The following is a 27,288-nucleotide window of genomic DNA, read 5'->3' as shown; positions in this document are numbered from 1 at the left end:
AAGAAAATCAAGAAATCGTATCAAACATTTTGGTTTTTTAAGAGTAGGGTCTAGTTTTGGTCCATAAAACCAACCAACTTGGTTCAATTTTAGTTAATAATGCTAAAAGATCGAGTCAAATCCCCCAAACAGAGTTCAGTCTAGTTCAATTCTTTTTCAAAACTCTCAAATATACACACCTTTACCTCCAAGTAAAACATGAGTGTCCTTTACTTTTCTCCATGCTATGCAAGAGACACCCAGTTGACTTGTTTTACTTCATTGTTTGATTATAGTCAGAGCTGCAACTATAACTTGGCCACATCTACTACTCGACGAAGAAAAGAGTTGAATAGGAGGAGTTGTTTAAGTTGCATACTAACAAGGAACTACTTGGCCACATCTACTATTCATTAAGCACCAGAATATATGAAACAAATTTCATGACAAACCCAACAACTAAAAACTTAAGAAAATGGCATTTCATGTCATCTATTTCTTCCACAGCACGTTGCGAACAAATGTGATTATATGCCAATCACCTGACTGGTGTAAGCAACAGAATAAGAAACAGCTTTCATGCCAAAATCTAGCAATAAAGAGAATGCGGCAACTTAGAATAACATTCAAAAGAGCCCTCGGGGCAGCAGTACTGTTGCATTTGACCATAAAATGATCATTTAGCAATTCATTTGAACAAATGGAACAGGGATTTTGGTTTTGGAATCAGAAAAGATTTCAGGCAAAAATGGCCCTTCCAAATATTATTATCCTTGTTTCCCCATTATACACTTGACAAGCTCTAAAATCCTATGGTAATGAAAAAACAGTGAAGATTGCTCACCCTCCAGCCCATTCCGACTGACCCGGTTGCTGCCTGCAAGGTTGTTACATGGGCTCCCACCAATGACAAGATCAAAGCCACCAAAAGAGTTCATGAGTTGTTCCAGGCGGTCACCATTTAATTCTTGCACATCAGCAAAGTCAATAAGGTTGCCTTTCTGGTTCGTCTGCTCCCACCAGCTCCTGACAATATTTCTATTCACTTCTGAAATTTCGACTGATACAGCATTCTTAAGGGGGATACCAAGCCGATGAAGGGCAACTTCAGCACCACCTATGCCAGAGAACAGAGATAAAAGGTTGATGCCTCCTGGGAATAAGTCCTTTAAGACAGACAGATGATAGGCAACTGTGTCAACCTGTAATGGTTTATCCCATAAAGATGGCACATTAGAGATTGGATAGGCTAAATAGAAATATATGATGAAAATACAAGGGAAAATAACAGAAAGTACAAATAGAATGATGTGACCATGATATTTTGCAAATATACATCATTACAATGGGGTGTTTAATTTCCAATAAATAGATGTAACAAAAACCTTATGTATAAAACCTTTTTACAAAAAGTTTATTTGTACTGTGTAACCAAAAAAAAAAAGATTGCCAGTATAAAGAAGGGAATGCAAGAAATGTTTACCTGGAATGAGTTACCAAGTGATTTATATCTGTCAGTCCTACTTATACCACCTCCTCTTGTATGGTTCCTCGGGAACCCCAAGAGCATTTCAAATTCATCAGGCTCAAGGGGTGCAACCTTGTTCCTCCCTACCCAAACTAAATTCCATTTTCGACACTGCTCAAGTACATACTTTTGCACATGCAAAGGTGGCTCACCATCCCAGTCCTCAAGAGCCTTGCGGATCCTCTCTGTTAGTTTTGCACTTCCAATAACAGTCTGTAAGCAATTCAACTTTGTTCTTTCATCCCATGCAGGCCACCATTTCCTTGTCAGTGGCAATGCTTCATGTATGGTGCTTGCAGGAAGTGGAAGGAGAGGAAATCTGTTTTGAATAGGAAGATTGTGGACATAGCCTCTTTTCCTTGCAGCAGCACAGAAATATTTTGAATCAACAAACTCTGGTTCAACATCGTATAAGAACCGTTTAATAGTGTCCCAAACTCCCTTGGGAGCTAGGGCCACATTCTCATAATAGAAAAAAGGAGGTCCAATAGCTGCCTCTGGAAGGCTTCTATGAACTATTGGGCACACTTCTGAAGGGACTCCATAGCCAATCATTGGATTGGGAAGATGAATTGTCTCGTCATCTTCACTCATTATCCTCTTTTCATAACTCCTTTGCCTTTTGATCTTCTGTAGCTCACTCTTAATAAATTTCCTCTTCCTGTGTTTACTTCCATCGGCATAAATTAGCTTTGGTGTTGGCTGGAAAGATCAAGAAAAGATTAACACTGCACAAATTTATAGATTATGAGCATAGTTATCAAAACCACAAGGCGCAAGCGTGTGCCTCATGGATGTGAGGTGCATATTTATTTAAAATGCGTAAAATATTTATACCCCATTATTCTCAACACATACCTATAAAGAGGTAAATGCTAACTCATAAAAACATAAATAACAAATAACCAACACTATAATACAACTAATATTATTTGAACAAAGGACTAGAAGTCCAAAACATCAACATGAAGCATTGTTTTAATGTTTTTTGGGTTTGATATGTATTTGATTTGACGTTATTAAGGTTTGATATAAATTTGTTTTGATCTTTTTAGAATGGGTATGGGGTTTTCTGTTTGAGATTTGATATATATTTGCATAATGTTATTAGGGTTTGATATAATTTCATTTTAATCTTCTCGGAATGGGGGTTTTGACTTTTGAGTTGAAAAATAAGACTGACAGAAAATTTTTGTAACACTCAAAATTCTAGAAATAAAAAATAAATAAATAAAGATAAATGAAAATTAAGATGAGAAGAATTAGCTGAGAACAAATAGGGGTTTAGACGAAGTAGGATATAGCTATTGTAACGGATTATGATTAAAACTAGAAGTAAAGATAAACATAATACTTTTTTTTTTTATAAAAGAAGTAAAGATAACTAGAGATACAAATAGAAATCAAGATTGAGTGGGTTGTCAAGATAAAAATGAAGAGTTGTTAGTTGGTCTGTGTCTCACTCTACACCCTATATTTGTACTCTATTATTACAAATAGAAAAGTTTACATAACACAATTACAGCTATCAATTTTCCCAAGATTGTAGTCATCCATCATTCTTAGATTTATAACTATCAACATTTTGTTCTCATGTTATTAGAGTCTGATATATATTTGTTTTAATCTTTCTAGAATGGGGATTGCTTTAATGTTATTAGATTAAATTTTGATATATTTTTGCTTTAATGTTATTAGGATTTGATATGAATTTTTTGTAGTCTGTTTAGTTTTTTTTTTTTTTTCTGGGATTTAATCTTCACATTTTGAAATAAGGCTTAATCTTTTCTAATCTTTTTAGGTTTGAAATTTATTTTAATAATTTTTTCTTGTCAATTATTGGGCCTTAATGTTATAAGGCACAAGAGGAGCGCGCCCTTGCACCTAGGCACGCACCCAGTGGATGGTGACTCACCTCGGCTGTGTGGAGGCATACAGAGCTGCACCTCTCAACCGGACATGCCTTTTGACAACTATTGAGTATGAGCACAAAAAGGAAATAATCCTCTTGCAATGATAACTAAAAGAACAAACTGAATAAGATGTAAAATCTTATGTCCCTATTCTTGAAAAGAAAATGAAAATAGACCTTATGCTCATCGGGTAGTTCTTGTGAATAGGCATCTGATGCCTTTGCAATTTGAGCAGCACATAAAAAATCAGTTAGTTCAGCTATTGCGGCATCTGGACCTACAACAGTTTGAAGGAAGGATTATTAGGAAAGATATTTATTTTAATAGTTATGTGCAGCTGAACTGCACAGGAGCACAAAGTTCAACATTATCAACTAGCTAAAGTAATTGGTTAAGACCACCCAGCAAATCTATATACTTGATCAATGGAAATATGAGACATGGTGGTGTGAGACATCCAGTATATCACGTTGTCCTAAATCATAACTCAAAAAGAAACCATGAATCACACACCAATTTCTGGATAGACAAACGGCCATATGAACACATATAACATAACTAACATACGTTACATGAATAATGAGCCTCTTACTAACAAGTGATAGTGTGACCTAACAGGAAGAGATTAGCCTTCATACCCACTGAGGCCTCACATTTGTTGTTTTGTCTTCAAAGCATTCATGTTGCCCTTACTGTGCAACGTTCTAGAACATGTAAGAACAGTTTCCTCAACAACTTCAAAACCTATGGATACAGAAGTTAGCATTATGGGTCATATATTACCCATTCCAGTACTCATTTCCAGGAAAGCACGCTAGTGCATTCAACACCCATTAATAAGGGTATAGGGTTACTGTATAATCACAAGCTTTCTTGCTTTATTCTGTAACCAGATTTCAACAAAACTGCTATGATTCACAAACTCAATTCAATCACCTTATGTTTTCTTCTGGATCAGGGAAGGAGGTGGATGTTTGAAGTAAAACAATTAACTCTAAAGGACCCCAGTGGCTGAAATACCAAACTTTTTGAAACGTCCAAAGAAACTCATAGGAGGTAGAAACCCATGGCAGAACTGGAATGCAAGTATTGTACAGAGTGAAACAATAAATTATTATTTTTCCCATTGAAATGGATGGTTTGAGCATCAAGATGGTACAAAAGGGGAAAGGGGAATACAAAAATGCTGAATGCTATCCATTAACCCTGGTTTTTAGATACCTCTTGAGAGGGAGAGAAGCCAAAAAGATGATAAATGAAGAAGAGAAAGAAATAAAGAAGAGAATAATGACCCAACTAAGACATGGTACATTGTCAACATGACACGTGTTTTCTCCCTTCAATTGATATGATCAAGTCAATCAGGAACCCCATAAATTTCATCAATCAGTGGAAATGCCAAGGTCTAAATTACTCAAATGATCTCACACCACCAAATATATCGGTTTTAACGACTATAGCACAAACCCAAATTGTTTGCAACTAAATGTATTCAAATGATCTGACATCATCAAATTTTTCGATTTTAACGACTGTAGTACAAAACCAAATGGGTTGCAACAAAAAAACCACCTGAGAAAAAGTGGTGGCAAATAACTTCCGGTAGTGAGATGTTTATTCAATTTAATAAGAAGCAGTTACATAAAGCTTCAACAATACAACAAACCCAATAAGGAAAAACATCAACTTCTTAATGTAGTAACTTAATCAGAACCCTTGCCTTAAGCTAGGATTAGACAGACCCAGGGAGCAACAAGATGATAGAAATAGCCAACAAGTAAGAAGGAAAGAAAGAAAGTCTACACATGTTATAAGAACTAAAACAGGAGAACTGAAAAATAGTGCTCTTCCTCAGCAAAGCCCTCAAAGAGAATGTAAATGTACTAAAAGCATCTTTGATGAAATATAGAAAGAAGGAAAAGTAAGTCCCACAAGGAAATACAGTGCCAATCAAGATAAGATTTTAACAACCAAAGCTGAAATACAACCAAGTATTTACATGTAGAAAATATAACACACAGAAAAAATATTTATTAGCAGAATAAACCAATATCAGCAATATAATAGCACGAAAATCATCGGATAAAGCTAAATGCCAAAGCAGCATGAAAAAGAGTCGTGTGTGCACCACATCTATCCAAAGCTACCGAAGCCTCTTCAACTGTGTACCCCATATTTGCCAAGGACAATAATGTCTTCTCTTTATCAGACAAAGAATCTGTACATTCCTGCAAAGAGAAATCAATCAAAAGACTAAAATCTACAAGAATAAACTAGAGTGGGCGTGTGCCAAGGTAAATCAAGACTTCTTGTTGGAACAAGTAGAAGAAATGCCCAAGATTAGTGGATAAAGATGTTGTTAGGAGATAAGAGAAGTTTCCGAGATGAAAGGGATGAGGTAGCTCACTGAAAAGAAAAAGATAACTCCAGAAATTTAAATATCAGTAGATTTGTTTTATCTTCTAAGTCTAATTCAAATATGTTCTTGATTTTTAGGAGATAGTTTACGTGGTTTCTCGTGTATATATATCTCATACTCAAACTCAATAAGAGATTAAGTAAGCTTTTCTAAGATTCAACTTATTTCATGGTATCAAAGCCAAAATCCTGGAAGCCTAGATCTTAAGCGCCAGACTCTTCAATCCATGAATCATGGCTGAAAAACTCACTCAACCCACCTACAGCTCCTGAAAACTCATTTACAGCTCCTGAAACCTCCCTTACAGCTCCTGAAAACCCAATTCTGGTTTATTCTCGGCAGCCTACAGGTCCTCAGCAACCTCAGCATAGCCAAGCATTGGATCTGGAGCCTAGTCCACCTGAGGACAACACTATCATGGTTGATGATCTAGCTGTTCCTATAGCACTTCGAAAGGGGGTAAGGTCTTGTGCTAAGTACCCTATTTCTAATCATTTGGCTTATTCAAATTTGTCTCCACAGTTCAAGGCCCTTACTGCAAGTATAGACAATATTTTAGTTCCTTAGACCATCCAATGTGCTTTGAAGGATCCAAAGTGGAAAGTTCTTGTTTTAGAGGAGATAAAAGCATTTGTTGGCAACAAATCTTGGGACATAGTAGAGTTACCCTCGAACAAAAAGGTGGTTGGGCATAAATAGGTCTGCACAATGAAATATCGTGCAGATGGAAGTATTGATAGATATAAGGCTAGATTGGTCGCCCAGGGTTTCACCCAAACCCATGGGAGTGGCTATGAAAAGACGTTTGCTCTCATGGCTAAATTAAATTCTATCACAGTATTACTCCCTCTTGCTGTCAATTTAGAAAGGACTCTACATCAATTAGATATTAAAAATGCCTTCCTCAATGGAGAGCTAGATAAGGAAATGTATATGAGGATTCCTCTTGGAATTCAACAAGAAGTGGAAGTTAGAAAGTTATGTAAGCTTAAGAAATCTTTATATGAGTTGAAACAGTCACCAAGAGCATGGTTCAAGAAGTTCAATAAGACTCTTAATCAGTTAGGATATCAACAGGAGCAGACAGACCATACATTGTTTACAAAACATGCAGCAAATGGAAACAACACTATCTTGATTGTATATGTGAATGATATCATAGTAACAGGGGATGATATACAAGAAATAGAGTCTAAAGAAGCAGTTGAGAGGAACAATGTGATATTTCCTAAAAATGGAGGGGGGTCGAAATAAAGCAGGTATTTTCATTTCACAAAGAAAATGCACACTAGATCTTTTGAAAGAGACAAGTATGCTAGGATGTAGACTAGTTGGAACACCCCTAGAGAAGAATTGGAAACTTGGAGAAATCAAGGATGATGCACTAGTAGAAAAAGAAAGATATCAATGGCTAGTGGGAAAATTAATCTATTTATCTCTCACATGGCCTTATATAGCCTATGTAGTGAGTGTGATAAGCCAATATTGCATTCTCCACCCAAAGACATATGAATGCTGCTATCCATGTCCTAAGATATCTAAAAGGGACACCAAGAAAGGGACTTTTATTTCTAAAAAATACAGGATAAGAAATTGAGGGTTTTATCGATGCAGATTGGGCCAGGTCTATTGAAGATAGCCGATCAACTTCAGATTATTACACTAAGTTATAGGGAAACTTAGTTATATGGAGAAGTAAAAAGTAGACAATTGTTGCTTGCAGCAGTGCCAAGGTAGAGTTCCAGGCCATAGCTCAAGGGAATTGTGAAGTAATTTGATTAGAAAGATTGATGGGAGATTTACATATTCCTTTGTCACAGCAAACAGGAGTGTACAATGATAGTAAATTAGTAATTAGTATTGTCGACAATCTGGTATAGCATGATCGAATGAAGCATGTGAGAATTAATCAAAGTTTTACAAAGTGAGAAATTGAAGAAGAAAGAATTAATTTGTCCTTTATTCCTACAAAAGTCAAATTGCTTATGTGCTTATCAAAACAATGGCAAGACCAGGTTTTGAATCACTTATTGGCAAGCTGGGAATAGCAAATATTTATTCACCAGCTTGAGGGAGAGTGTTGGAACAGGTAGAAGGAATGCCCAAGATTAGTGAATAAAGTTGTTAGGAGATCAAAGAAGTTTTCGAGATTAAAGGGATGAGGTAGCTCGCTAAAAAGAAAAAGATGACTCCAGAAATTTAAATATTAGTAGATTTGTTTTATCTTCTAAATCTAATTCAAATTTGTTCCTAATTTTTAGGAGATAGTTTACGTGGTTTCTCGTGTATATATATCTCATACTCAAATTCAATAAGACATTAAGTAAGCTTTCCTAAGATTCAACTTATTTTGCTTCTAAATTCTACACATTACACATGGCGACAAGACTACTGCTCAAAAACTTACGAGACTGCTCCCATGACATATCAAACAAAAGCTTTCTCATCAAAAGAGTTACTACATTAAAATAGTTACAATTGGCAAATAGCTAAAACTACCAAAAAGCCATTTTATTGTCATACATTCCAATCTTGCTTAGTAACCTTTGACACAACTCCCAGTAGACATTTTGTCAAAATATCTGCAAGTTGAACACTTGAAGTTACAAATGGGGTGCAAATCAGTCCATTGTCTAATTTTTCTTTAATAAAATACCTATCCACTTCAACATGCTTTGTTCGGTCGTGTTGAACTGGATTGTGTGCAATGTTAATAGCTGATTTATTGTCACAATAGACTCTCATAGGTGATGTCCAATTGATCTAAAGGTCATCCAATAATATCTTAAGCCATAGTAACTCACAGATCCCTAGGGGCATTGACCTGAATTCTATTTCAGCACTTGATCGAGCCACAACATTTTGCTTCTTACTTATCCAAGTCACAAGATTACCTCCTAGGAATGTGCAATACCCTAATGTAGATCTCCTATCCACCACAGACCCTACATAATCAGAATCTGTATAGGCTTCAAGAGACATTACTTCTTCATTTTTGAATAGTATACCTTTTCCAGGAGTCCCCTTTAAGTAATGCAAGATCCTATATACTGCTTTTAGGTGAGTCTCCTTAGGGTTGTGCATGAATTCATTGACTACACTCACGGCATAAGCAATGTCTGGCCGAGTATGTGCTAGGTGATTAGGCTCAATTGGTGTGTCAATAGCCTTGCTGCCTAACGTCCTTGTTTCTGTTAAGAGATCAAGTATGTATTTTTGTTGGGAGATAAAAATTCCTTCCTTAGAATGAGCCACCTCTATTCCCAAGAAATACTTCAATATGCCCAATTCTTTGATTTCAAACTCCTTGAGCAGACATCCTTGTAATGTTTCCATACACTCTATATCATCACTGGTTACAATAATGTCATCCACATATACCAGTAATGTTGTCACTCCCCCTATAGCTAAGTGATGGACAAACAAGGTATGATCACCTTGACTTTGTTTGTAGTCCATACCAAGCATAACTTTTTTAAAACGGCCAAACCATGCTCTTGGTGATTGTTTCAGTCCATACATAGTCTTTTTTAACTTGCACACCACATTTGCCTTAGTCTTTAGCCCAAATCCTAGTGGCAATTCCATGTAAATTTATTTCTCTAGGCCACCGTGCAAGAAAGCATTCTTGACATCAAACTGTTGCAGTGCCCAGCCTAAATTAGCAACTAAGGACAGTAGCACCCTTAATGTATTCAGTTTTGCAATTGGAGCAAAAATATCCAGATAGTCTACCCCATAAGTCTGTGTATATCCTTTAGCCACCAATCTTGTTTTGTACCTATCTAAGGATTCATCTGTCCTGTACTTTACAGTAAATATCCACTTACACCCCACCAGATGTTTTCCTTTCAACAAACTAACCAATTCCTAAGTTTGATTTTTCTCCAGAGAGGCCATCTCTACCTCCATGGCACTCTTCCAATTCTCATTACCTATTGCTTTAGAAAAGGTCTTTGGAATAGGAATTGTGTTCAGGCTAGTGAGAAAAGCTTTATGTCTAGGAGACAGTTTTGAATAGGTCATGAACAAACGTAGTAGAGGGTTTTGTACAGGTCCTTGTTCCCTTTCTAAGGGCAATAGGCAAGTCAAAGTCACTAGTACTAGGTGAATCATGGTCACTCAAATCAAATTCAACAGCAGGTATGATGGTTGATATTTCAGGTTTAGTAGGAGAAATACCTGGAAAAATGTCAGGAGCAGGACTTAGATCAGATGTTGTAACCTGCATAGGTGGAGGAACTAGTGTTTTTCTTCTTGAGTATACCTGTAGTGGACAGAAAGTAAGCGGTAGAGTCTTCCCTTGTATCATACCTGGGGAATCCTTTGAGGTAGGAGAAGATAGAGAAGAAGAAGATAGGTCAAGGAGGAACAAATCCCAATTCCTATCTTCTGGTACCATAGTCTCCTCCTGAGGATAAGGGTGAGCAAAGTAGGAGGTATTCTCGACAAATGTAACATCAGCTGTAATAAAAAATTTCTTGGTAGAAGGATGATAACACGTATAGCCTTTTTGGGTGAAGGAATACCCAATAAAAACACACGAGGATCAAGTTTGCCTCTATTAGGAGTATGAACATGGACAAAAGTGAGACAACCAAACGCTTTGGGTGTGAGACAGTTAGATGCATGGAATCCAAGAAAAGCCTTTGTGAGAAGTTGAATGGGACTTTGTGAATCAAGACTCCTAGAGGGTAGCCGGTTAATAAGGAATGTGGTTGTTAAGGCTATTTCCCCCCAAATAATGTTTTGGAACATTATTGCGAAAGAGGAGCCCTCGTAACAGCTAAAAGAGGTCATTTTTCCTCTCAACCACTCCATTTTGTTGAGGAGTATAAATGCAAGAAGATTCAAAGTACGCTCCTTTGTTGAAAGAAAATTAATAAAGACTGATTGAAGTAGTCTTCACCATTGTCAGACCTGAACCTTTCTATCTCAACCCCAAATTGAGTTTTAATCATGTTGTAAAAAATTGGGAAAACAATGCACACTTTAGATTTAGTCTTTAGCATATACAACCAGACAACCCAAGTACAATCATCAACAAAGGAAATGAACCAACAGGCCCCTGAGATGTTAGGAGCAGTAGAATGACCCCATACGTCACTGTGAATTAGTGTAAACGGAAGACGACTACTTTTATTAGAATGGGGAAATGAGACTCTTTTGTGTTTTGCAAATTCACACACATCACAGTGAAAATCCCTAACATCTAGACCCTTGAATAAGGAAGGAAACAACAATTTAAGAACCATAAAAGAGGGATGACCAAGACGGAAGTGATGTAGCCACAACTTATCTTTATTGGACCTAGGTAGGAATGAGACAGGAGAAACTCTCATCTTATTGGGATGCTCATTGAGTTCTTCAAGGTAGTAGAGTGCAGCCCTTTCCCTAGCATGCCCAATCATCTTCATCGTGTCATGTTCTTGAATTTCACATAAATTTGGTGAAAAAATGACACGACAGTTAGCATCTGCGGTGAGTTTTTAAATAGATACAAGGTTTATAAAGAGTTTAGGGACATGAAGAACATTCTTGAGGGTGAGATGCATGTTTATAAGGACATCCCCTGGGCCAGCCATAGTGGTCAATGATCCATCGGCCGTAGTTATTTTTCTAGAGCTGGGACATGGTGTATAAGAGATGAATAGGTGTGAGGAACATGTCATATGGTCTATGGCTCCAAAGTCAAGAATCCAAGTATGAGGATGGGTCATATCTAAAGCATGAAAGGTAAGAGAAGAAGAAGAGGTATCTGTGAGGGCTAGAGAGTAAGTACTTGTCTTAGGTTTCTTTTCCAACAATCCTAACAAACTCCTCAGCTTTTCAATCTCTTCCCAGTTAAGTTCCATTGCATCTATTTGATCTGGAACTTTTCTTTTAGTAGGCTGATGGCCACTAGCCACAAAGACTTGTCCTTCGCCCTTTGGTTGTCCTTCCTTGGGTAGCTTACCATGGAGTTTCCAACACTTTTCTATGGTGTGCCAAGACTTCCTGCAATAAGTGCACCGTAGTGAGTCCCTGTTGTTCATCTTGGACGAGTCTGACACCTTTTTCTCCTCTCTAAACCCCTTATTTTGACTAGAATCCTTCAAGGTGATGAGAGCTAAGCCATGTGTAGGAGAAGCATCAAACATTACTCCTCTTCATCCTTCCTCTACACGCACAATGGAGATTGCCTAATTTAGAGAGGGTAGATCCTCCTTACCAAGAAAGTTATACATCCCTGTTGTTCATCTTAGACGAGTCTGACACCTTTTTCTCCTCTCTAGACCCCTTATTTTGACTAGAATCCTTCAAGGTGATGAGAGCTAAGCTATGTGTAGGAGAAGCATCAAACATTACTCCTCTTCGTCCTTCCTCTACACGCACAATAGAGATTGCCTAATTTAGAGAGGGTAGATCCTCCTTACCAAGAAAGTTATACATTCCTTCTTTTTCAACAAACCTCTTTTGTATAGCCACATCTTCACTGCATTTTGTCACAGTCCTAATATGTAGAAGTAGAAGATATCGTGTAAAAGGGGGGCCTAGCATATACGTGCAGTAGTTAAGGAAAGTAGCTAGCTAACTCTAGAAGAGGGTAACTATATAAATAAGTTGGTTAGCGGGAATCTAATTGCGGGATCCTATATAAAGGACCCGAGCACATGTAAGGACGATCGAGATATTGAATTGAATCATTCTCTTATTTCCCTCTCATTTCTCTCTTTCTTTCTCTCGACTTCCGTTTCTTCTCCATTCTCTCTCTGTTTCTATCATTCTCCAGAATTCTTCAGAGAATTCTAGAAAATTCTCGTCAGATCTCTTAAGATCTAACAATTTGGTATCAGAGCAAATCCAAGCCAAGGGAAGTCGATAACAACAATGGCGGAGGGAACTCGAATGAAGAACTTGGATTCACAAGTGCACCAATTTCAGTCGACAGTGACTGACTCGCAAGCTCGAGTAGAGTTGCTAGAAATTGGATCCAACTGCAAGCATGAAGCAACCATGGCGATGGATCAGAAGATGGACGCATCGTTAGGGGGTTTGGAGAGATTGGATGGAATCAAGGATGAAGTTGGAGCTCAAATTAGAGACCAACTGTAAAATTTTATGGCGATATTTACACGCCAAAATCAGGTAAGTTTATCACTTGATTTTCCCCCTAGAGAAAGAACCAAACCGATTCTAACCGGGTAAGGAGTGAGGAATGGGAATGTCGAACTCTCTGAAATTGAGGATGCTCCGAGAGAAGAAAGGGATACGAGGGTAGATCTAAGGCGGGAAGGACCGTTTACAATTAATCAACCGGGGTTTCCTATGCCTAAATTAGATATCCCCCTATTTGAAGGGAGTAATCCTAGGTGGTGGGTAAGAAGATGTGAGCGGATGTTTGGTTGGCACAATGTTCCAGATGAGTGTCAAGTAGCATTGGCAGTTGCCTACCTTAATGATACAGGGGACGCCTAGTACCAAGGGTGGTCACAGGCTAGAGGAGAATGTTCGTGGGAGGAGTTTGCTAAGAAATTGTGAGAGGTTTGGAGATAGAAATAGAATGGAAGTGGTGGAGGAATTCAATAAACTCAAACAAGAAGGAGGAGTGCAATCTTATCAGGCCCGATTCGAGGAGCTAAGATCAATAATGGTCACCCTAAACCCCCACCTCTCTAAAGCTTACTTTGTCTCCAACTTCATGAGTGGGTTAAGTGAGGAGCTCAGACCTATGGTCAAGATGTTATGACTTGAGACGGTGGAAGTCGTCATGAAAAAGCAGAGGCAGTAGAGTAGGGGAGTCGGTATAGGACTGACAGGACCGATGGTGAAGGGGTACAATAGGGAAATGGTAAGGGTGAATCCGGGGCAGAGAAGTATGACAGTTGCCGCACTTGTTCCTTCCTCAACAGGACAGAATGGGAGGTTAACAAATCAAAGAAGGCAACCAGGACTCTGTTTCAGATGTGGTGACTGATATTTCCCAGGACACCAATGCAAGAGGCAGCTGCTCTTGCTGGAAGGAGAGGATGAAGAAGTAGAAGAAGAAAGAGATGGAGTAGAAGAAGTGATAGAAGTAGTAGGGGATGATAACGGAGAAATATCGTTGCACGCCCTTAAGGGGCTAACCAACAATAAAATTATTAAAGTGGAAGGAAGGGTTTAGGAGGGGAGCCTGATGATCCTGATTGATAGTGGGAGTACCCACAGTTTCTTGGACGAGGGTACTGCCAAGAGACTCCAATGCAAGCTAACAGGGACCCAGCCATTGTTTGTGACAGTTGCTAATGGCCATAGAGTGCTAAGCAAATCAGCTTGCACGGGATTTTGCTAGGAGATGCAAGGGGAGTTGTTCGAGACTGACCTAAGGTTGCTTAAGCTAGGGGGCTGCGATGTAGTACTTGGGGTGGATTGGATGAAACAAGTGAGCCCTATCAGCTTTGATTTCAATTGGATGGAAGTAACGTTTGAAAAGAAGGGAAAGAAGTTGACCCTTACCGGTAGCAGAGAGAATGGTACATGCAAGATGATCACAGGAAGGAAATTTCAGAGATTGCTCCGGAGTAAATGGGCTCAAGTAGCCCAATTATTTTCCATACAGACACTAAAAGAGATGGAAGATGGGAAGGAACAAGAGGGGGAGTTGAAAATGGCCACCCACACTACAGATTCAAACAAATCAGAGGTACAATTCTTACACCAACTTAATATGCTTTTGGCTAAGTATGAGGACTTATTTATAGAACCTAACTCCCTACCTCCCAACAGAGCCTTTGACCACTCAATAAACCTTAAACCTAACTATGAGCCTATTAATGTCAGATCTTACAGATACCACCCACACCAGAAAACTGAGATTGAAAGAATGGTTAAGGACATGCTTCAACAGTCCTTAATCCGACCTTGCCAAAGCCTGTACGCTTCCCCTGTCCTCCTTGTCAAGAAAAAGGACAGAATGTGGCATTTTTATATAGACTATTGGCAGCTTAATGCCTTAACCATAAAGGATAAATTCCCCATTCCCATAATCGAAGACCTACTCGATGAACTAAAGAATGCCACCTATTTTTCCAAGTTAGACCTTCATTCCGACTATCATCAGATCCGCACCAATACTGATGATATCCACAAAACAACCTTTAGAACCCGTGATCCATTATGAGTTCTTGGTGATGCCTTTTGGGCTCACCAATGCCCCAACCACTTTTCAATCACTCATGAACCAAGTTTTTGAACCTTACCTACGCCATTTTATTCTAGTTTTCTTTGATGATATCTTAATATAAAGCCCAACTTTCAGCCAACACTTGAAACACCTAAGGACTACATTTGAGGTTCTCAGAAACAGCCAATTGTATATTAAGAGGTCCAAATGTGCCTTCGGTCAAAAGCAAGTAGAGTATCTGGGGCATGTTATATTGGGAGCAGGGTTGAGTACCGATCCAAGGAAAGTGGCTACTATGATGGCTTGGCCAAGGCCTACTAACATTAAGGCCTTGAGGGGCTTTTTGGACTTGACAGGATACTATAAGCAATTTGTAAAGAATTATGGTATTATCAGCCGATCTTTGACGGAGCAGTTAAAAAATGAGGGATTTCATTGGGGTCCAAAGGTGGAGAAGGCATTTGAACAATTAAAGGTAGCTATAAGCAAGGCTCCAATGCTCGGGCTACCAGACTTCAGTAAGCCATTTATACTGGAGATTGACGCATGTAATACGGGGGTGGGAGCTGTGTTGATACAAAAAGGAAAACTGTTGGCTTACCTTAGTCAGGCCTTGTCCCCTAGACATCTGGGACTAAGTATATATGAAAAGGAGCTTTTGGCAGTGATAATGGCAGTTGAAAGGTGGTGGCATTATTTGGAAAGAGGTCAGTTCATAATTAGAACTAATCACGAAAGTCTTAAATTTTTACTACAACAGAAGCTTCATACCCACCTCCAAAGGAAAGGAATTTCTAAGCTTATGGGCCTAGACTATAGCATAAAATACAATAAGGGAAGAGAAAATGTAGTTGTTGATGCCCTATCTAGATGCCCAGAAGAAAGAGAAGTAGTTGCCCTTACTGTAGTCACCAGTGAATGGTACCGGGAAGTTGAGGCGAGTTATGAAGTAAACGACAAAATGAAAGAGTTATTGGAGCAGTTGATTCTAAGTCTTGATGGGAAGCCGGGATATAGATTGCATCAAGGGATATTGACGTACAAAGGCAGAGTCGTAATTGGTGGGAATGAGGAATTGAGAAAAAAAGATACTGAGTTCCCTTCATGAATCTCCAATGGGAGGGCACTCCGGAATTCAGAACACATATCATAAGGTGAAGCAAATTTTCTATTAGCCTCACCTTAAACGATATGTGACCGAGTATGTGATGGTGTATGACATGTGTAGCAGATGCAAGTATGAAACCGTGGCCCAGCCAAGCTTGTTACAGCCCTTAACCATACCTGCACAAGCTTGGGAGAGCATAAGTATGGATTTTATTGAAGGTCTTCCTAAGTCAGAAGGGAGGGACTGCATCTTAGTGGTGGTGGTCCGGTTCACTAAGTATGCACACTTCATTGGCCTAACCCATCCCTATTCAACCCAAGAAGTAGCTAGAGCCTTCTTGGATCAAGTGATGAAGCTACATGGGATTCCCGAGTCGATAATTTCAGATAGGGACAAGATCTTTACAAGCTTGTTCTGGCAGGAGTTGATGAAATCCCTAGGGGTGAAGCTTAAAATGTCTACAGCTTACCATCCTCAAACGGATGGCCAGATGCAGAGGGTTAATCAATGTGTGGAAGGCTATTTGAGGTGTTTGTATTTCTTGCATCCTAAAAGGTGGCATAAGTGGATGTCCCTGTCCCAATGGTGGTACAATACCAGCCATCATGCATCTATCAAAAGAACACCCTTCGAAGCATTGTTTGGATATCAGCCTCCACTACTTCCAACAAAGCACACGACAATGGCCACTGTAGAGGCATACTTAGAGAAGAGGCAAAGAGTTTTGCAATAGCTCAAATAAGAGCTAGCATTGGCTCAAAACTGTATGAAGCAGTACGCTGATAAGAAGAGGAGCGAAAGGGAGTTCAACGTGAGGGAAAGAGTATACCTCAAAGTCAGGCCAGCCCACCTTAAGGCAATTGCTAAGGGTCAGGTGAACAAACTAAGCCCCAGGTACTACGGACCTTATGTGATTGAAGCCAAGGTGGGAAAGGTAGCATACCGACTACAGCTCCCTAAAGGATCTAGAATTCACCCGGTTTTTCACGTCTCTTTGCTCAAGAGATCAATGGGAACACAGCAAACATCCTCCAATTTATCGCAACTCTCTGTAGATGCAAATGTCACGATAGTTCCCAGCTCTACCCTAGACAAGCGAGTATTATACAAGCACGAGACCCCTATCATCCAAGTGTTGGTGAAATAGTCGAACCTTTCCCTTGATAACAACACCTGGCAATATTTGCCTGACCTACTAGGGCAATTCCCTCAGGCAGCCAGCCTGCTTAGTATTCTTGAGGACAAGAATTATCTCAAGCCGGAGGGGATTTGTCACGGTCCTAATATGTAGAAGTAGAAGATGCCATGTAAAAGGGGGACCTAGCATATACGTGCGGTAGTTAAGGGAAGCAACTAGCTAACTCTAGAAGAGGGTAACTATGTAAATAAGTTGGTTGGCGGGAATGTAATTGCGGGATCCTATATAAAGGACCTGAGCGCATGTAAGGAGGACCGAGATATTGAATTGAATCATTCTCTTATTTCCCTCTCATTTCTCTCTCTTTCTCTCAAATTATCTCTATTCTCTTCCATTTCTTCTCCATTCTCTCTCTGTTTCTATCATTCTCTAGAATTCTTCAGAGAATTTTTGTCAGATCTCTTAAGATCTGACACATTTCATTTGAATGCACTGGTAGTGGTCTAACTCTTGCCACAATGTCTACAAGAGGTTTGCATACTTAGTGATGGACTGGGAGCCTTGCTTGGTGGCTACTACTTTAGTCTTGATCTCATAGATCTGAGCAGCATCATGCACTTTAAAGTAGCTGAGCTTCATAGCATCCCAAATCTCCTTGGCAATCTTTAGAAACATAAATGTGTCACTAATCTCTGGCAGCATAGAATTCCAAAGCTAGGACTGACTAAAGAGTACTTGTCATCCCGAGATGCATACATAGGATCTCCCTCTTTTGGCCCGATTCCAAGTAGGTGACTTAGCTTCCCTTTACCCTTTAAAAATGTCTGAATCAACTAAGACCACTTCAAGTAATTCATTCCATTCAACTTGTAGGTCGCTTGGATGTTCTGTAGCTCTCCTCCTAAGATTATGCCACTACTTCCAGCAAAAGGGGCCTTTGTTGTGCTACTAGAATCAGTTGAATCCATTATGGTGTCGTGGGATTTTAGTAGCTATGTAATGAGATTGAATATCAACAAAGGCCACAGCAATCGGAAACCACAAAGACTGGTGATCGACTTTCTATGGCTCTGATACCATGTCAAACGTGACTAAAAAGATATTCAATCTTATTACCCTTGAAGGGTTTGGATGAATATATATATATATATATATACACACAAGATGTTCTACCACAATAAGCAACTACCAAATCTAGATTAGGAAACTACCTAATCTACATTTGGAAATATATATACAATCCAAGATACGACTGGAACATATAATCAAAACATAATTTTCGAGAAGATGTAGCACAGAAATATAGAAAGCAAGATCAAGCATATCGAGTCCAACATATGGACAAGGAATCTCAGGTAGTTTCTAACAAAACAAAAAGGCTGGCAACATAAAGCAACAAAGGGAACATTTTCAGTACTCTTTGGTATGGCCTGGTAATAATGATGTTAGTTCTCTATCAAAGAAGGAAAATCAGAATAGAATTTTCCCATTCATGGGCTTAGATATTATATTCTTTCTTGCCCTTTTCTTTATGACTGGACAGATGGGTACCATGAGCATGTGGTTTTTAATGGTGAACTACATCTTATTTTTATTTAATTCTGGAAATTAAAAAATTGTGAGATTTATTTCTCCAAAAGCATGTATTCATCAGCACAAAAAATGACTAGGATATTTCTAAGCAATTTAGTTGCATGTGATAATATTCCACTTACTCCAATAGAAATAATAGCATGCATCTTCGAGTATCAACAAGAAAAGACAACTATTAGCGAAACATAACAGGTGCACAATCACCACGTTAATTGTTAGGTTTAAGCAGAAGGGTAGATTTGATGATTGAAGTGATCAAACATTATTAAAAGAAAGCAACCAGGTAACATATGCAACCAAAAGACACAGTTACCTCATCTTCAGACCAACTAACTGAATCAGAAAGATCACAATGGAAGTTCTCGTCATCTTCCAGAGAGCAGTAATCAAAATCAATAGGCTGTGGCTGCTGAGGAGAGCTTTCAATAGCCTGAAATAATTAGAAAACTCCTGTCAACGGACTACAAGATACTTAGATAAGAGATTATAATTCCAATTATTAGTTATTGGTTTGTTTAAATAAGGAAAAGGTGAAGTTGCTTGCAGGAAAAATTGTATTTTGGAAAATTTTCAAATCTAGAAATAGATTAATGATCAGACAATTATGTGACAAACAAAATTTTAGGAAAAAGATAATAAAGAAAATATAAAGATATATATATATATATACAGACAGATCTACAAGAAAATTAGAAACATAGAAATTAGGATAATGGATAATTAAAATAATGATAATGATAATAATAATAATAATAATAATAATAACTAAACTAATTAAAATAATCCAAAACCTATTTGAAGTTGAACTTCGCAATGTCAATTCTAAATGGACTAGATCTGTATGATTAGTGAAGATAAGAGTTTAGGAAATAAGAATTACCATATCCAAGTAGGGTAAGGATTAACAACACATGGTATTTTTTTCCCCAAACTAGTTTAAGTCCAACACATGGTATTTTTCCTACATTCCAATATTGAAAGGGTACACAATTTTCAGGTATTTTCATGGAATTCAAAACTTTATAGCTAATATATTAGTCATAGAGTAATAGTATTCAATCAAAATGATAAAATAAACAAAGTTACCAACAAAATCGTCAAGGAAAGATTGTTGCATCAAAACATAAACTAAAATGCTTTGTTCCAATATATCTAAAATAAAATGACAAATGGAACCAAATTTTAGAATTACAGTAATACAAACACATCAATATAAGCATAAAAAAGTTATTCTCCTACTTTAATGCCATTATATTATTCTACAAGAAATGAAGGAAGAATTTAGAATCTAAACATTTAAGTTGAGCAAAATGAAATCCAAATATATGAAACATAATTTTAGCAAAAAATATAAAGTACGAATGATGTCATGGTCAGACTTGAAGAAAAAGTTACCCCAAGAAAAGATTAACTCCAATACCTTAGAACAATCATCCAAAAAGATAGAGATTAATGAAGATGTTACCCATAGAATTGAAGTAGGATGGTTAAAATGAAAACGTGCAATATTTTATATAATAGTAAGATTTTGTTAAAGGTAAAAATAATATTTTATAAGACAGTTGTAAGACCAATTTTATTGTACGGCACAAAAATAAAACACCAACAGGTACAAAATATGAGCCTAACACAAATGAAGATGTTAAGATGTATGTTAATCCATTCAAGAAAAGGTATAATTAGAAATGACATTATCCGTAATAAAGTTGGAGTGCCTCCTATATTGGAGATAAGATGCACAAAACACAATTAAGATGGGAGGTTTCTATGAGGAAAGTAGATGTGGATTGTTTCCTATATTGGAGATAAGATGCACAAAACACAATTAAGATGGGAGGTTTCTATGAGGAAAGTAGATGTTGAAGAAGTCTTTAACAAAATAGATAGAAGACAACCAAGAGAAACTTGGTGGTAAACTCTTATGAATGATATAGAGCTTACAAAAGATACAGCCAAATGATTAGCAAAACAATAATTCACATGACTAGCCCCACCTAGTGGGATTAAGGCATGATATGTTGTTATTGTTTAATATATTTTTTTCCTAATTTCCTTAATTTCTAGAAAATAGATGTTAATTTTTCAAGAAAATGATGGGATTGTGAGTAAATATGCACCATCTTTAGGAAAAGAAAATAGCAATTTTTTTTACGTACAAAAAACTTGAAAAAGAAACCATTGGAATATGCTTTCTGAATAAGCGGCAGCACAACAAAAATGGGGTGCACTTGAATAAGAACAAAAACTCTCTCCAACCCTAATATCTATCTAGCCAATAACTAATATCAAACAAACAGAACCAAATGGAGCACTTGTTATATATATATATATATATATATCAATCATTCAAAAGAAAGTTCAAGTTAGATGACTTGTCCTGGGTCAAAATCATGCACTCAGTCTTAGATGAAATATCTATAAAATAACAAATTCAACCATGTATTGGCATTTATATTTGGTAAGAATAGTTTATATGATTGCATACTCAATATTTAGCTGCAAGCGCTACTCACATGTGAACCACATCAAATTCCCATAGAAAATTTATTTACAACTTCTAGATGAAATTTCCCACGCAACATTAGGTTTTCTTAGTTGCTTCATCATTAATGTGAAGTATCATCAAAAACAGCCACACTACTCAACATCATAGAGGGGAGTAGCAAATCACCACAAACAATAATTTGTTTAGATCTACCTCATTATTTTTCATATTGGAGATTACACTCAAAATTACCAAAAATTAAATTGTGAATAAAGAATGAAGAAGTTAGTGTAGCAACCATCACAGCAAGAAATACTTGCAGACCACATTTTTATAGGCTTTGGTCTTCTACCCAGATTCTTGCATGTCAAACAACAAAAACATCCATCTAAGTCAAATTGTTCCCAGTATCTTATTAGTGGAACAGAGGGTACGTCCAAATCATTTACCTACCACAACTAAGCAACTGTTTTTTCATGCTTGCAAACAATAATTTGTTTAGATCTCAAATTAAGTATAAGTATCTGCTAAAACATTATGTAAAAAAATAATAAACAGCATTCCTTGAGAATTCATACCATCTACTTCTAACATTATACAGTACACAGTTCATGAATAAAGAGAGTATCCAAATTGATTTCATTTATGGGGTGAAGAAGTAAATAGTAGAATGTGGTTATACAAGGTAAACATTAGCATCTGAAATATTAAACCATCAACAAAAAAAGATAATGGCAGTTTCCATCCTGGTATCCAAGGTGATATCTGGATTCCCCACCCCAATAGATCTTTTTTGTCACTTTACTCCTTCAAGACACCTAGATATTGTATTCAAAATAATAATAGCGATGATATAACCAAAAGAATGAGGCATATATTACTCACCGAGTACGTAAGCAGAGTTTCCAGTATGGATTCTGTATTGCCTTCACCTGCATATTGTTGATAATGTTATAGTCATATAAACAAGTTATTCTTTCAAGCTAAAAAATATCCCTCAAATGAGTAACAACAAAACTACCATTCTCCTCGATAGCTTTTGCTACCATTTTCTGGGAAAAACCCATTCCTACAAAATGATTAATCAAATTGGAGCAAGGAACTGCTGTTGATGAGCTCGCCTGGTGACAATAAAAGGAACCAACATCAACTGTAAGTTTATAGTATGGAGAACAGTATACCAATTCATATAGCAAGTTTGATTACAAAAACAAAGGCTGAAAAAAAAATTAGAAGGTGCACGCAACCATAACCGAAGTGTCAATAAAAATAAAGAATCCAAAACAACAAAGAAAGGCTCCTAGGCTTGGACATTCAAAGACAAGTGTCACAACCTAGATAAATTAGGAAGTTGTTATTTTTATTATTCAGTTGTTAGATCTTTATTCAGTTGTTATTTACAGTTATGTATTAGGAGTACTTAGGTGTGGTGGAGTAGAGGAGTAGTGGGAGTAGAAGTAAAGGAATATCATATGTGAAGTTAAGGAATATCAGAATTTTAGTTTCTCCCCCATGTCTGTCTGTTTCTCCCTCATTTCTTTCTATTCCTCCCTCAATTCCAATTCTATCTTCAAATGAAACATTAGTTAGGACTAGCGTCTTGACAACAAGCTGCATTAATTATATAAAGCCTTGCACAAGTACAGAGCAAAGAACACCCACACAGTTCCTGATCACCAATAAAATGCAAACATATGACCTGCTACATACCAGAAGATCCTTTTAGCATCATATTCCCTGGATAATATACTGCGAAGTCCTATGATTAAAACAAAGTAAAGAAGAAGCTGGAAAAAGAACCTATTTATAGAATAAACGAGATGTTCAAAGCTGTGAAAATTGTAGTGGAATCAAGCTAATAAGTCAGGTGATTTTGTGAGAGGGTAATTGAGAGAGGGTAATTGAGAAAAGGTTTAAGGAGAGAAACTAAGGTCATTGAAAACCAATCTGGTTTTATGCCTAGTAGTTAAACAATGGAAGTCATCTACTTACTAAGACGTTTAACAAAAAGGTCCAAAGACAAACAAAAAGACTTCCATACAGTATTTATAGACTTGGAAAAAGCCTAGAAAAGTCTTGTGAAAGGTATTGTAAAAGAGAGAAATCTCAATTGCAGATACACAGGGATACAGAACATGCACCGTGAAGCAAAAAGGTGCATTAGGACTTGTGGAGGAGATACTGAGGCTTTCCTAATTACAATTGGATTACATCAAGGATCTGCACTGAGCACTTAACTCTTTGCTCTTGGTATGGATAAAATTACAAAACACATCCAAGATGTAAAATATAAGTTCAGTAAAAATATAAGTGTGGATGATATCATTCTAGAGCTTGAAGACCAAATTACCCAAAAAAAAAAAAACAATTTCAATATAGTGGATCAATTGTTCAAAAAGAAAGGGAGGTTATGAAGAATGTTACTCATATAATCAAGATATGATTGTTGAAGTGGAGAGGTGTGTCAAGCATTTTATACAATCAAAAAATTGCTGTCAAGCAAAAAAGGAAAATTTATTTGGACAACTATAGGACCATCTTTGGTGTAAGGCTTAGAATGTTAGGCAGTTAAACACCAACATGTGAAAAAATGAGAATAGCAAAGATGAGAATGTTACAACGGATGAGCAGCCAAACAAAAATTACAAATTAGAAAAACGAGTTCATACATAATAAGATTATATTGGCACCTATTAAAGATAAAATGGGGGAATCACGATTAGGATAGCTTTGATATGTGAAAAGAATACCAATAGAAGCACCTGTGAGGCAAATGGATTAAATGGAGAAAATTTGTACCAAAAGGATGAAACAAGAAAAGACCAAAGAAAACTTAGTGGAAAACCCTTAAAGATGACATAGGATATAATGGCCTTATGGAGGAGATGATTATGAATATAGATGTTTGGAGATTTTGAATTCATGTAATTGACCCCACCTAGTGGGATTAAGGCTGGTGTTTGTTGTTGTATCATCAGTTTTTTTCTCACATTAACCCTCTTTTGTTGAATGCATTAACTTGTCACCCATCCATCTTAGTTTAGATTATCTGCTTATTGTGTCCTAGTGACTCATCCATAGTAAAACAATTCATAATCTACAAATTTTTTAGCAACTAAATTTTAGGATAGATATCTCAGAGAGCAATAGTGCAGTTGAGTATTGATATGCCAGTGGACATTCTTCTCTTTCTATTTTCTCATTTTGCATTATATGCCTGCTCCAAATACAGTATAAGTCCATATATTGATTCACAAATAGACAAATATAGACAGATATACTCAAATATCTTGATGGAAACTGTTATACGTAGATTCCCAAACTGAGGATATGATTTCTTTGCATTTTGATACTCAGTTGTATTAACAGGATCGTCCATCATGGATATGATAATTTTTTTGACACTTTATTGTTTTATACACACGAGGCATATTCATGGTGAACCTTAGTCTTTACAATATATGTATAGAACTAGATCTTCATATGCTTGGAGGTCCCCAAGGGGCCCACCACCTTCCTAGGGATTTACACCAATCACAGTCGTTCAAGTCGTGATAAAAAGGTTGTTTCTTTATGACTGGAAAGTTATGGGTCAAGTTGAAAAAATAGCCTCTTTGCAAAGAAAGTGTAAGGTTGTGTACAAAAACAACCCTCCAACCCTCTATATTTCTACAGCATATCAGCAATTCAACTGTTGTTCAACAAATTAGGCAACGTAAAAAAGTAGGAAACTTCACTGGAACTTTTGCTATGATCCTAATACATATACCTTGACAACAGCTTTGCCATCCAGATTTGTCAAACTTGGGCAAGAAGATAAGCCATAGTTCTGAATTTCTAGCTCATCCTCAGTATCCCAATCAATATTGTCACTCTCTTCACCAGAGGATTTCCCGTCCTACAACAATTAAAACACAACATTAAACAACAACAACCACATACAAAGCCTTTATCCAAGTATGTGGAGCCAATTACATTAATTCCAGTTTTCCATTTATTTCTATGTGTAGTCTTATTTTCTGTAAGGCCCATATAATTAGTATCAAACCTAAGTATCTCCCACAAAGTTTTCTTGGTCTTCCTCTGCCTCTTTTGCTAAATAGTTGTTCCATTCCATCCACTCTCCTCATATGAGCCTCTATTAGTCTTCCTCTTACTTGACCAAACATCATAATTTCTTCTATTACCGACCAGAACGTAAATGGTTCAAAGTATTGAATTTCAGGGTGAATACATATAAAATTACATGAGAAATAATATACCTGCTAGTGAAGAATGAAAGAGATCTATTGAAATTCAGATTGAAGGGCTTATAAAATTGAATTAGAAAGGAACATACCATTTTGCAGAAACCACTATGCCAGCCCAAAGGTTCAGAAGCTGCACAAGAAATAGATGAAATGAATTAGATACAAAGCATAGCCAATGTCTGTAGATTAAATTGTCATAACTAATTACAACAACTTCAAGCATCAAATCTTGAATACATAATTTTAAGCATATAAAAGATTGTCTAAATGGCCTGCCAATGGAAGACTATATAACCGAAGGCTAATGCTCCCAAGGTAAGAACTGTACAAGTTAAGATGATGACTGGCATATCAAAAAGGGTAAGAATTGTACAATACAGTGTTGTGACCATTAGATGTCTCACATGTCAAAAACAATTACAGACAAATGCAAATCACTGTAATACCAATGCCCAGAGAAGACATGCAATTTATAAAAAGAAAAATGAATAACTTAGGAAAAGAAAAGTCAAAACAAACTTATGAGAACCAATTGTTAAGTGCCAAAACAAGAGGAGGGCATTAGAATAGGCAAAGGAAGGCCTAAGTGCATGAGATTCCCACTTTGCGAGAATTGTATTTGTATGCGGCCATTCCTTTAATTCGCAAAAAAGGCGATTTTTCCACAACTCAACCTTGAGAACTCCCAGTCACAAAAGAAACAACTTTGTCCTTGCCTTTAAGGCTCTCTCTCAACAGCCAATATCTTAATGTAAGAGAAAAAATATTACACAAATATAATCCCACACTTAAGAATAGAAGATGAGAAAGTGGGTGATTTTAGCCGAGTAATCATGCACTTGGCGTGAACTCAACATAACAGTCATGCTCAAGGTACGTTTAGACAATAGTCTCCATTACTCATTCAATAATCGTATGATTTGTATAGTTTAAGGCGCATCCAAGAACAAGGACTAGGATTTCCCATCTACGTGAAAAACCGTTCAAAATTCTGTTTAAATAATAGATGAAAGAAGCAATAATATTAGAACAAGTTGCATAGAACGGAAGATGGAACAATTATAACCCCTAGCAACTCCTTTTTCTACTACATTAAACACTTACTAAATACACTCAAAAGCCAAATTCCACAACCTAAAGAACCAAACGAGAATCTTACCCTCCCTTAGGGCTTTAATCCCTTGATTTTTTGTACCAACCTGAACCCTTCAAATTCCTTGAAAGGGCTCCCAAAGAACATCCAGCGACTTCAACTGCATTCCAGGCTAAAAAGCCGGTCTTACAAAGTCATAAAACTGAGTTAAACAACAAAGACGAAAATAGTAACTGACTGAACCAAACCTTTTCTCCGGTACGGAAGAATCAATCTGACACTGAAAGCATCTCTGATTACATCGACAATGCACTTCGCTCCTGCAACGGGCAAAGAAAGTGTAACGTTTCTGCGCTATAAACCAATAATTCCTCCCGTAAAACACACCAAAATTACGACAAAGACAAAGACCAAGAAAAAAAAAAGCCCCGGCGAGCGAGAAAAAGCAAACTGCATAGAAGAATCGCTCGTCTACCACCTACCGGTAGAAAGAGAGAGCAGAGAGAGAGAGAGAGAGAGCACACAGAGAGAGAGAGAGATCTCGGAACCAACAGAAGAAGGCAAAGAGGTTCAAGGGAATCGCACTGATGAAGAGCGCGGGCGGAACAAATCTCTGCGTTGGAACGCAGTGAGAACG

At 37.2% G+C, this 27,288-nt stretch overlaps 1 protein-coding gene across 2 annotated transcripts; it reads right to left on the bottom strand.

The window, feature by feature from the left end:
- Positions 1-490: 490 nt before the first annotated feature.
- LOC127800713 (DNA (cytosine-5)-methyltransferase DRM2-like) lies at positions 491-27,288 on the bottom strand. Of its 2 annotated transcripts, none has more exons than XM_052335489.1 (12): positions 27,134-27,288; positions 26,900-26,971; positions 26,718-26,823; positions 25,648-25,688; positions 25,078-25,206; positions 22,330-22,429; positions 22,194-22,240; positions 19,137-19,253; positions 5,549-5,648; positions 3,597-3,697; positions 1,463-2,209; positions 491-1,181 (listed from the first exon to the last, which is right to left on the bottom strand). In XM_052335489.1, exons 4-12 carry the CDS (start codon positions 25,648-25,650, stop codon positions 747-749), a joined length of 1,779 nt encoding a protein of 592 aa, XP_052191449.1. In that variant the 5' UTR covers positions 25,651-25,688; positions 26,718-26,823; positions 26,900-26,971; positions 27,134-27,288; the 3' UTR covers positions 491-746. The 2 variants fall into 2 exon arrangements, with proteins under 2 accessions (XP_052191449.1, XP_052191450.1); XM_052335490.1 differs by having other exon boundaries at positions 26,718-26,811.

The sequence above is a fragment of the Diospyros lotus genome, chromosome 4 (genome assembly GCF_014633365.1).
Source record: "Diospyros lotus cultivar Yz01 chromosome 4, ASM1463336v1, whole genome shotgun sequence".
Classification (NCBI taxonomy): Eukaryota; Viridiplantae; Streptophyta; class Magnoliopsida; order Ericales; family Ebenaceae; genus Diospyros; species Diospyros lotus.
Note: the sequence above shows the minus strand (reverse complement) of the source record. Positions and strands in the feature narration are given on the sequence as shown.